Source organism: Pan troglodytes, chromosome 1 (assembly GCF_028858775.2).
Source record: "Pan troglodytes isolate AG18354 chromosome 1, NHGRI_mPanTro3-v2.0_pri, whole genome shotgun sequence".
In the NCBI taxonomy this organism is placed as follows: domain Eukaryota; kingdom Metazoa; phylum Chordata; class Mammalia; order Primates; family Hominidae; genus Pan; species Pan troglodytes.
The window spans coordinates 164,613,988-164,626,388 of NC_072398.2; the positions used below are offsets into that span (position 1 = coordinate 164,613,988).

At 39.5% G+C, this 12,401-nt stretch overlaps 1 protein-coding gene across 12 annotated transcripts in view; it reads right to left on the reverse strand.

Annotated features, from left to right (window-relative positions):
• Positions 1-4,996: 4,996 nt before the first annotated feature.
• PDE4B (phosphodiesterase 4B) overlaps positions 4,997-12,401 on the reverse strand; it is a 681,554-nt gene continuing 674,149 nt past the window's right edge. For all 12 annotated transcript variants that reach the window (XM_063800934.1, XM_001162471.7, XM_001162426.7 and 9 more), the window contains 4 exons: positions 11,697-11,851; positions 11,482-11,604; positions 10,578-10,760; positions 4,997-7,263 (listed from right to left, as the gene is read on the reverse strand). In XM_063800934.1, coding sequence (XP_063657004.1) covers positions 6,898-7,263; positions 10,578-10,760; positions 11,482-11,604; positions 11,697-11,851 — 827 coding nt within the window. In that variant the 3' untranslated portion in view covers positions 4,997-6,897. The remainder of the gene's footprint in view (positions 7,264-10,577; positions 10,761-11,481; positions 11,605-11,696; positions 11,852-12,401) is intronic.

The window sequence follows — 12,401 nt, forward strand, 5'->3', positions numbered from 1 at the left end:
ACATAGGGACAATGTCTTAGAACAGTGCCTGAAAGTATTCAGGACTCAGTACATGTTTACTGAATTAATCAATGGTAGGTTCTGAAGAACCCATTCAAATGAGATAGATTCCCCTGTCATCCTTCACTACTCCATGGGGATCCTTTTTGAAACTGTATTTGATGGAAGAAGACAGTGTTCTTCAGTTAAAAGAATATGTCTTTAACTTGCATCCGTGTGCACAAATATCATGTGCTTCTGCTAGACTTGCCACGTAAAGCAAAGGGGAGTTGGGAGAGCATCTCTGTTCTTTAAGTAGTTTCATGTTTCTAGGCACATGATTTCCCACAATACTGAAAGGGCTTTTCAATGTGTTTTTGGCTTATAATTGGTGATCTATCAGAAATCAGAGAGAACACAAAGCAGACCAGAAATCTGGGGGTGTGTGATAGGCAAATATTTTCCCACTCTTTAGAAAGAAAGAGTCCAGCACTACACGATGTCAAGCATGACATCAATTGTATGAAAAATTCTGGAATGGATTATTATCTCATGGTTTGTAGGCCGTTTGAGAGGGCAGTAACTAGCATTAATTCCCTAAGGACAAGACATGCTATCACAGTCTCTTTCCTCCGTTAGTTAGAGCTAATAGATTATACTAAGAAGGCAAATGCTTTAGACATGGTATGTCTGAATTTCAGAAAAGTCTTTGATCACATTTTTCCTGATATGCTTTTGTCCAGATTGGCCTAGGTGATGGTGTGTATAGGTGAATTTATAATTGACTTAGTGCCATTGCCCATGGAACATTGACTAATGGATCAATGCTGATGAGGCAGACTTTAGGCAGCTTAACACATACCCATCCCAGTACTGTTCTGGTTAACATTTTACTAAACTGTAAACAAAAATATAAAATACATTATTATCTTTAGATAATAAATTCTGGTAGGAAGGGCATAGTTTGTGAGCTATCAGGATGAGAATTCAAAATAATTTTTAGGCCAAAATAATGAATTAAAACAGCAATATGAAGATTTTTTCCATGCACATATTATCTCATTTAATCATCATAGTAGGGTATTAATATTACTAATAACCCTCATTTATTGTATGCCCTGAATGTGCTAGATGCTTACCTTTGCCTTTCCAAATAATATCTTTTTTTGAGACAGAGTTTTGCTCCTGTTGCCCAGGCTGGAGTGCAATGGTGCGATCTCGGCTCACCGCAACCTCTGCCTCCCAGGTTCAAGTGATTCTCCTGCCTCAGCCTCCTGAGTAGCTGGGACTACAAGCATGCACCACCACGCCTGGCTAATTTTGTATTTTTAGCAGAGAGGGAGTTTCTCCATGTTGGTCAGGTTGGTCTCAAACTCCTGACCTCAGGTGATCTGCCCACCTCAGCCTCCCGAAGTGCTGGGATTACAGGCGTGAGCCACTGCACCTGGCCTCCAAATAATTTTATACATATATAATATTTCTGCTACAGAAAAGGAAACTGAAGGTCAAATAAATTGCATACCTTCTATGACATTGTACAGGTAATGCTGGAGCTGGGATTTACAAACAGGTCAATCTGACACTCAAACTGAAAACCCTCTTTCTTATACCCTACTTGTTTTTCAGATGAAATGTATCAGAGAAGTATAAATTCTGCACTAAAATTCAGAAACTTCATTGTATAAGAACAAAGTGGAGAAGATTTAGTTTAACAGTGGTTCATGTGAAAAGGTATGAAGCATTTGGTTTGCCTGTAAGCATCTTATGAATTATCCAGATGAGTCACTGACATCCCTCCAAATGAATACAATCTTGGATTATAGAATAGAGCCCAGAAAAAAGAAGGGCAAGAATCACACTGTGCCCTACCATGAGTGAAATATGGTGCTTGGTTCTGAGGCACTCACCCTAAAAGAGCACTGTCTATTTGAGCAAGCCCAGAATAATTTGACCAGAACGATGAAGATAGGTCATATGAATAATGGTTGAAGGAGCTACAATGTAGAAAACATGCTACCTTTAGCTGTATATAGTTAACATTTGTTCACGCATATTATGAGCCAGACACTATTTTTACTATTTTACAGCTTTAATTCATTTAATTCTCAAGATAATCTTATTAAATAGGTTCTGTTATTATTACTTCTATTTTACAGATGAGGAAATAGAAGTGCAGAGAGGTGATATAAACTTTCCCAAGGTCACATAGTCAAAAAGTCTGGTTCCTATTTTCAAGTAGAACAGGAAATTAGAGGAGAAATTACATACCTTATTTAGCTAGAAATATTTTTAAAAATCAAACAAGAAAGGTTGCTCTAGAAGAGTACACTTTGATTCCCAGAAACCTAATAGTTTACATTATTTCAAAAGGGCCTTGCTGAGTTATCTATTACCTGATGCTTTCAAACAGGCATATTTTTGGAGGGATTCTATAGCATTGAAGAGGATGAATAATATGATTTACACGTTTCCTTCCAGCTCAATGAGCCTATCAGTGTCAGCATAGTCCCATATGATGGGTTAAAGTGAGAGCATTTATCCTCCCAGAATCTTGAAGCTTATGTAGAAACATCTAGATTAACTGGAACTTGATTTCAAGAACCCTAAATTAATCAAAATGTGTTGCTGCCTTCTGCTTTTAGAGGTGATTTTTGGATGTTTTTAAATATTAATTAATCCCTTCATCCACGAGTACATAAATTCAGATAACAAAGATTTATTGAGCATCTACTGTATGTAACACTATGCCTGATTTCATCTATGGCTGTCTATTGTTAGCTCCATTTAATGATGAGAACATTTAAGCTCAAAAATTTAAGCAATTTGCCCAAATCCCCACAGGTAGGAAGGTACAGGAAAAGACTTGAAACACAGGTTTGTCAAACTATGCTTTTTCCAGTGTACTCTACTCCTTTGGCAAGAAAATCAAGTAGATCCATATTTCACAAGTAATTTCAATGAAAAGGGTTCTACTTGTGTCTTGGGTCATTAGCTCAACAAACATCACCGGTTCTCCTTTCGCTTAGGGCTGGTATAGTGTTTGCTGATGAAGAATACAAAGGTTAAAAAAAGAGACCAGGCAAAAAACATTGTTCTCTCTTGGAGAGGGTTCAGTGCTGGGTGGGGAGACATCTGAAAACAGATTATTGCAATTAAGTGAGAAAAGCTGAAAGTTAAATTGCCTAGAGTGTGCATTCTTCTGATCTTCCTGTTAATTGAAATTTTACATCGTCAACATCCAGATTGATGCAACAAATGTCTGAGCATGAACGCTGTGCCAGGAGGAGAAAGTACTAGGCATGGTTTCTGAACTCATGAAGGGTCTAGTTAGCTTGGATGCCTGAGGTCTGGCCTGGTTCTTGAGATTTCCGTATAGGAAACTAGTGAAACTGTGCAGTTTCATCTTACCTAAAAGTTAGTTAGAAGTCAGCCAGTAAGATAAAACCGGGATATAACAAAATTTACTGTTTAAAATAGCTATATTGGGCATAATATGCTGTCCATGATGAGTTCACAATGAATATCTGAAGACAGTGGGGGTGAAAGAACACCTCAGCTGCAGGCATGATTCTCTGTTTTGGAGCGGTGGATCTCTACTCCAATTGCACACTAAGATTACCTAGGGAGAGACTGGGCGCAGTGCCTTGTGCCTGTAATCCTAGCACTTTGGGAGGCTGAAGTGGGCAGATTGCCTGAGCTCAGGAGTTCGAGACCAGCCCGGGCAACATGGTGAAACCCCATCTCTACTAAGATACAAAAAATTAGCCAGGTGTGGTGGCATGCACCTGTAGTCCCAGCTATAAGGGAGGCTGAGGCACAATAATTGCTTGAATCTGGGAAGTAGAGGTTGCAGTGAGCCGAGATCATGTCAGTGCACTCCAGCCTGGGGGAAATTTTTAAAATCTGATGCCCAGGGCTTTGCCCAAGATCAATTCAATCAGAAATCTGGGAGGAGGATGGGCCCCAAACAAGTGTTTTTAAATATATGTATTTCCCACATGATTCTTATTTGCAATAAGGGTTAATTAAGAACCTCTTCTCAGTAGAAAACAAACCTGCAAATATTTCTAGCTCTGGGCATTGTAAAAGTCACACCTGTGGCTATTGTAAGCAATTTATTTTGCTCCTTTTCAAACTCTCAGAGATGGTGAGGCACAATCAGATATCAGAGATGATGGAAAATGTTGGAAATAGCTCTGCAACTAGCAAGGCAAGCTGGTTCTGCAATGTCGGCTCATCTTAATTTCAGCTGTGTTTAGAGAAGACCATCTTACTGGTTCACAGAGCACTCCCTTGTGGCTAAATTATTATGGGCCAACACCGATTCTTGTTTGCAACCTTCTGCAACAAACACACACATAAATACACACACACACACACACACACACTCTTCTCAGGATAAAATATTTTAAAACGCTGACTTTAAGATTTCAACAAAGCATTAAGTATTTTTCTTATATATAAACAGTTCTTTCCAGAAGGAAAATCCTAGCCATATGACCAAAAAGAGGCTGCATGGATCACTGAGAAAACCCTGAGTGTCCACCCATGCTCTGTGGGTTGTGGTTTAAGATGACTCTTTGGACCTCAGATTCTTCATGTGTCAAATGAATCAATGGGACTCTCTGACTGCATTATACTAATGTTCTATAATCTATGATTCACTTTTCTAGAGGACTCAGCCAAGTTGGGGATTCCCTTATTTATCTAGTAGATTAAACTCTTCAGACTCTTAAAGAGGTAGAAGGAAATAGTTCGAGATGAGCAAAGTGGTTTTGTTTTGTTTTCCTTCCTCAACCCCCTTCCTGCATCATTGAGCTGGGTGAACAGTTGCTAAGAAAAAAGCGAAATGTTCCAAACTAGGGGACTTTTTGGACATAGATTCTGAAACTTCAGTTGTGATGTTGGCTGGACACAGTGGTTGGCTTTCTTTCTGGGGAATGGCACAAGAGAAGAGAAAGATCTGCTTTTCATATGTCAGAACTAATTGTGAAATAAGTGGGCCTACAGACTAAGCTAATCATGCTTTTCTTTATTCACCTCATATAAAAGTCTCTTTAGAATGCATTTGAACACAATATATAATAATAATACTATAACATACATTGTGAGAAACATTTGAAAATGATAAAATGTCCACCTGAAACAATGCAGTGTTCATAGACATACAAACCCATTGGTCATGCACATTTGTGCCACTTTCTGTAATTACTGAGTCACAATGCTGAACTGAAAGCATGAAACATATTTTACAAATTGAAACTGACATCAGTAAGAGGCCTAACAAGTGTTATCAGAAGAGGCTTCACATTTGCATAATTTGCTACATCAGTTCACATTTTATTATAAAAATTCACATTGTTTTATTGTTTTCTTTTGTAATGAATTGGAACATGACATTCCTGCTTAATGGCAGGCAGGAGGCTACCTCTTCAAAGTCAGTAGTTCGGGAGCATTCAGAAGAATCATCTGTGAGCAAATGTAGTGTTTCCTTTTGAACCAAAGCCACAATGATAGTAGGATCCAGTTATAACCCAACTCATGCCCACATAGATTTGGATAGAACCTGGGTAAAAACTACATCCCATTGCCCCCTGCCCCTATCAAGCTATACAAAAGTAAAAGCTCAGTATAAACCATTAGTATCTAATGTGAGAATATTGTTTCCAAAACTGGTTCATAAAGGGGTTGTGCAGAAGTAGCAACTCAGGCAGGGAAAGGGCAGACCCTTTGAACAAAAGCCCACCCCTGTCCTCTCTGCCAAGGGGGCCATATGTCTCTACTAAGTGACGTTTGGGTTATATAATACACAATACAAAACATTACAAGAAAAAGTCGTAACTCTTAGGCAGAGTTTTCTACACAAATTTAACACCACCATTGGCAGGCAATGTTAGATATATAAATTAATAACTTACAAAACATTACATTATATACATTAAGTAATAAATACACGGTTATAAACAGGAATGGAGGTGTTAGCGCAGAAGGCAGTGCAAGAGAAGGACGGCAGCATTACATTGAAAACAGCCTAACTGGGTGAAGAGAGGAGGTAGGGAACAGGGCCAGGGACTGTACAACTCCTGTGGGGGGCAGGGTCCAAGACACAGCAGGGCACACTGCTGAGTTCTATGCAGACTCTCATGGTGAACGACACCACTGCTCCTTTCTACCCCCTAATTTGTTCAATTTTATTCTGTTTACAGCAAAAAGTTAAAAGTACTGTTGGAGGCAGGCAAACAGAGAGAAGTTTTAAGAGTGACTGTGGAGTTGGACTGGACAACAGGGGAAGGAAGTAAAATGTGGTTAGAAGTGTATCCTTTCTGTCTGTTTGCAAAAGTAACTGTAGTAAAGTGAAGTATATTGCCCAAGAAAGAAGGAAGACTATTTTCTTTCCCTTTTCCAGAAAGAGTCAAAAAAGTTTGTCAACTTTGAAAGCTTATCTGTGTAGAAGTTGATACTAAACTCCAGGTATTCAACAGGCATTTTAAAGACATGAAAATGTTTTACAAAAAAGGCACACAGGTTGGCAGACAAAGGGACAAGTGAGAAGATTCATAAATGAAGTTATTAGTCAGTGAGTTCAGTCACTGTCGGGGATAAGTTCCCGAAACTTAGTGCAGAATGATCTCTCAGTTTTGTGTCTTCCATTTTCAAGCCATGTGTCTTGATCAGAATCGGCCCCCAGCAACAGCTTCAGCCCTCTCCACCAAGCTTGCCAGCAAGGCAAGTCAACCGTGGGATTTCCTGAGCTGCTATTTGCTTCCTGGTCTTGCTTTCTGACTCCAAACTCAAGTAACTGAAAGGCCAGGTGGCCCTTGTCCTGTGCAGGTCTTGGCCCCCATGGTGGGCTGGCCCTACCACATAGCTGGCATGCTCATCAAGGATAGAATGTTCATCTCCACAGGGAGAGGGGGATTATGTATCCACGGGGGACTTGTCTTCTGTTGCAATGTCTATGTCAGTCTCTCCCAGGGAATCTCTGTTTTCTGGATCAATCACACAAAGCGTCTTTGTGCTGCTGAAATAGCTGTGTCCCTCTCCCTCCTTCTCAGGTCCTTCAGAATCTTCCTCATCGAGAGTCAGTTCAAACTGAAACTTTTCCATCAGACCCTGGCAGTCCCTGTTCTGCTCGTCCAGTGGTGGTGAGGGACTTTGAGGTATCATGCTCTGATACCAGTTCCTGTTATCTTCTAAGGTATCGAGAATGTCCTGAGCATCAGGCTGTACCAAATCTGCCCAGGTCTCCCACAATGGATGGACAATGTAGTCGATGAAACCAACCTGGAGAAAAATAAGATGACACATCTGTTATTGTGATGGTGCTTGAAAAGTAAACAAGGTGTCCTGGTTTCCATGCAAAGAAAGAACATTAATAACTTCAGAAAGATCAATCATAATGGATTCCATGATTTGGGCACTCACAATACAGTGGGTCTTACACTGAATGCAATCGATGTATTCTCTCTTAATCCTGGAAGGTAAGTATTGCTGTTTACTATTTACAAAGGCAGAAACTACGACTTATTGAGATTAAATATCTTGTCAGAGGTCACATAACTAGTGACTGGTGGAGCTGGGACTCAGTCCCAGCTTCATCTGATTCCAAAGCCTGTGTTCATCTCGCTACAGCAGACTGCATTTCCTTTTATGTGCGCCAGATAAGAAGTCTGGATGGAATCCTCATGATTTCCAGGGACCCAAAGACAAAGAATGACTTTGCCACTACTTGGATTCTGTGAGTCATTTTCTGAAGAAGGCAGGCCCAGGTCTAACGTGTTTTGACTCAATATTTTTTCCTTGTTAACTTTAAAATATGTTGCTATTCCAAAGTGATGAGGAGCTGGCTCCTGACTACTCTGGAATTTCTCAAGTTCTGTGGAATGCTTTTGGCTGGTAGCGGAGTTTGATGAAACACGTGAAAATACTTTGAGCCCTGAAAGAAACACATATCCCCTCGGTGGACATTCATGCAATTGTTTTGGATCTATAGAGCACGCAGTCATTTCCAACAGGTGAAAGAAGGGAAAATAAAAAACAATTAAGCAGTTCCTTTTGCTGATGTTCCTGTGATTAAATACCAGGCTTATGGCTCTGTTATGGTTTACTCAGGGGCTATGCATCCTGCATGAGCTAGCAGTGTGTCCTTACGCTGGCCTCCTCATTGTTGGACAAACAGGAAACACTGGGGGTGGGGACAAGTAGAGAGAAAGAACAGGCACTAGTTGAATGAGGGAAGGGAATTCCCCTGCCATGGTCTGGGGAGCTACAGAGATGCTGCATTGGGATTTAGGGGTAGATGGTCAAAGGGCACCCACCCATGGGACATTATATAGGTCTCTTTCCACACTACTGGAAACTTTCCTTTATTAACATGTTGGTAATTGGCCAGTCATTTAATACATCCAAGTTGTACTGTACACAAGAACTTTGGTCATATGTGACTCTTTCATAAATAAAAAAATATATATATATAGTATGATGTGTATATATATATATATATGTATGATGTGTGTGTGTATATATATATGTATGATATATATATATTTTCTTATTCTTCTTCTTTCTGGTGCTTTCCTAGCTTTAAAAAGTAAGTTTCACAGCAAAGTCAGGGAATCTCTGATCTATACTGGTTATAAAAACTCAACCGTACATGATTCAGATATTTCTCTCATTTCCACCCACTCCTTTTCCCTCCCTTTTACTTCTTTATGTGTGCTTAATGAATGTTAGAGACTATTTTCAAGGTGTTTTCCAGGGACCCAAAATAACACTCAAGGTAATGGAGAAAATTGAATAAGCTGAACACAGTGCAGTCATTTCCTTTCTTCGCTTGTTTTGCTTCTGGTAAGAAATGCTGAGAATGTTTTTGAAAGGTAGCTGCTAGTTATTTATTCCCTAGATCACAGGACGAGAGAGCTGTATGAATCCTGAGAGCACCCAGTAAAGAGCTTTACTGCTGGGCCAATCAGACAGTGTTCGGCAGAGCCCATTGGTGGGAAATACCAGAGTGGATAACGATGTCATGGCAACAGGAAGACCTGTCCCTAAGATGGAGAGTGAAGAGCTTTGGATGAGAGAGCTGCTGTAGTGGACCAAGAGGACAGCTTTGCACCTGACATGCTGGGGAAATATCTACTTTATCTATCTTGCAAGGCTGTTTGGGGGTCCAAGTAAGATGATAATGTATGGAAAATGTGTGAAATGCTCCACAGAACATCATATAAACATAAAACATCACTGCTGTTAATAAAAGGGTGTTATTCCCCCTTACTGATTCATATCTTTTTCCACTTAAGCCTTTGGGCTATTCGAATTAACCCTCATTAACAATGTTAACTTGCATTTTTACAGTATATTAGACTTCAGAGCACTTTCACAGATTTCTTTCTTTCTTTTTTTTTTTTTTTTTTTTTTGAGATAGAGTCTTGCTCTGTTGCCCAGGCTGGAATGCAGTGGCACAATCTCAGCTCACTGCAACGTCCGCCTCCTGGGTTCAAGCAATTTTCCTGTCTCAGCTTCCCGAGCAGCTGGGACTACAGGCACACACTACCATGCTCGACCAATTTTTTGTGTGTTTTTGGTAGAGACAGGGTTTCACCATGTTGGCCAGGCTGGTTTTGAACTCCTGACCTCAGATGATCCGTCCACCTCAGCCTCCCAAAGTGCTGGATTACAGGCATGAGCCACTGTGCCCAGCCCTTTCACAGATTTTTTAAACTCATTTAGTTGGGTTTCTCTAAGAAGCAACAAAATAAAAATTGCAAAGGAACTGTACATTAATATTACAAGTATATGCAAATTTGGGGTATCCAGGTAGTAGGGAAAGAGGATAAATACTGAAAATAAACAATCCAAATGTTTTTGGGATAAAGATCTTGGACAGTCTATGAACTCATTCTCAATCTCAGCTACTCGGCTCAGCCCATTCGTTTTCTTGAAAAATCTTTGTATGGATACTGATACTTTCCATTGCTGCATATTCTGCAGCTATTGGCATCTGGACATTTCTGTATTCACCCCTCCAGACTATTGTCCCCTGTCCTGAGCACACACAGAATGTGTTGCTTTGGACACAACCAGAAAATGTCAGCATGTTCTCAAAAGCATAGAAGCATCCTTGGGAGGGAACACAAGACAGGGCTTTGACTATGCAGTAAAAGAGACTGCCTCTGGTGATGGTCGCCGTGGGCTTGATTAAGGACAGAAGATGAAAACAGAGGGCTGGAAGCAAGGATGAGGAGGAGAGTTCTTGAATGAAGACAGAGCTAGGAGAAATCCAGAGGGTTGGGATGGAGGAGACACCGATGTTCATATTATTCAGCTGGATTTGCTAACATCAGAGACAACTATCTAAATGATTTAGGGACACATAGTCCAAATTTTGATGGGTTTCTGATGACTACTTTTCCCCACCCTGTGAAACTGAGTGTAACGGAGAAGTCGCATGAGTCCTGACTATAATGGAACAAAATGCGTAGTTGTCTCCTTATTGTTTCATATATACATATTCTACTGGAAAAACGGAATTAAATAGAACCCTCCAGCTCTATAATCAGCAGAGCTCACAAAAACTTTGAAAATCTCATATTAGATACCTGGGATTTTTCCACAGAAGCTGTGTGTTTATCACACATCGGGCTAATTTCCATTCCCCTCTCCCGCTCTTTGTCTCCCTGCTGGAAAAATTCCTCCATGATGCGGTCTGTCCATTGCCGATACAATTCCAAGGACTTGGTGGGGTTGCTCAGGTCTGCACAGTGTACCATGTTGCGAAGGACCTGAAATCATCAAGTTTTGGAAATCTCATAAAATTAGGTGTAAATACTGCCGGAACATCTCATGCCTCTCATACTAGTACGCTTGGTACTAAACCTGAGAACATTTTAGTTGCATTATAATTATGACATAGGCACCGAAAAAAAATGGAATTACAATGATGCTAGCCTGGGTCAGTTATTTACTTTTATAGAGTCCCAAAGGGGAAAATGTGTGTCTTCTTAGACCGACAGTCATTGAATTTAAAAATTGGAAGGAACGTTAGAGGTCAGATGCTGCTATCATTTCCTTTTCTCAGTTTGGAAAGAATGCAAAGAATTACTCAAAGTAGATAACTTCATATTTTCCACTTGTGGAAAGAGGAGAACAGCTGATGGCAATTTGTATATCCAAAACAGACCTAACAAACTTCAAGTCAATGGGATTTAAATCCAAACACAAGCTTTTGGAACCAACAGTCACGTATGCCCTATTACAAATAGATTTTGCAATTTATTTATATAACTAATAAGCAGTTCCACAAATAGAGATTATTTTTCCTCATAAATTAGAAGATAAACTTGAATGTCCATTTTCCTTAGCTTGTTCTTAAAATAAGCCCTAAGCTATAGGAGTAGCCTAGGATATACCAATAACTGAATTTATCTTTGTTTTCTTTTTCTAATTGTTGTTCAGCTTAGTTTGGTTTGATTTTGTGTTAAATCAAAGACTTTCATCAAATACCTGAATGCGATCAGTATAGTTGTCTAGGAGAAGAACGCCTGAACTTGTAACTTTCTTCGTTTCTACCATTGTCTTCAGGTCTGCCAGCAGGCTCATATGTTTAGACATATCAGTTGCTAACACCTTGGGTAAAAAGAAAATGAAAACTCTTAATAAATTCAGTCTATCAGAGAGAATGGCAGTAAGTGAGGAACGTAGAGAGGCTAAAGTCTTACCATGTCAATAACCATCTTCCTGAGTGTCTGACGCTGCTTCTTGGTGAGATTCATGAAGATGTCACAGTGTTCTTCTTGCAGCAGTTTGAAACCCACAGCAAGGTGATGATTTTCCAACACAGATTCATCATTATACATCAAAGCAAGTTCTGAATCTAATAAATCAGACCAAATGATGACTTAATTAAAAAGGGATATGATTTGAATGTTGGCATTATCTCAAAGTGAAATCAGACCTAGTTCTCTCCAAATTATTTCAAGAACCACCAGCTACATGTCATTTCCTCTTAGAGAAGCAGTGGCCCTCTACAAACAGAAGTAAGTCATCAGTTTCTAAGCAAAAAATGCTTCTACTGGTGTATAAGCTTTCCCTGTGATTAAAATTCATTGTATTTTAAAATCCTTTTACTCCTTCTATATCTCAGATGAAGAATTTAATATTAGGTAAGGGCATTCCTGAGCAGCTAAATCCTATTTTTATGTATCTTCAAAAATTTTGTACTTTGGAAAAGAACAACATGAAAGTACCACTAAACTTTATGAATTGTATTGAGACTTTCAAGCTATATTCACATTTTATATTCTCCCTAATCTCTGGCAATTGTGAATTTTGGATGGTTAAAGATAATGCTTGATGTAAAACTTCATTTTACCCAAATAATGTCACTTTTTAGAGCTTTCTATTAATATGATACTAAACATTAC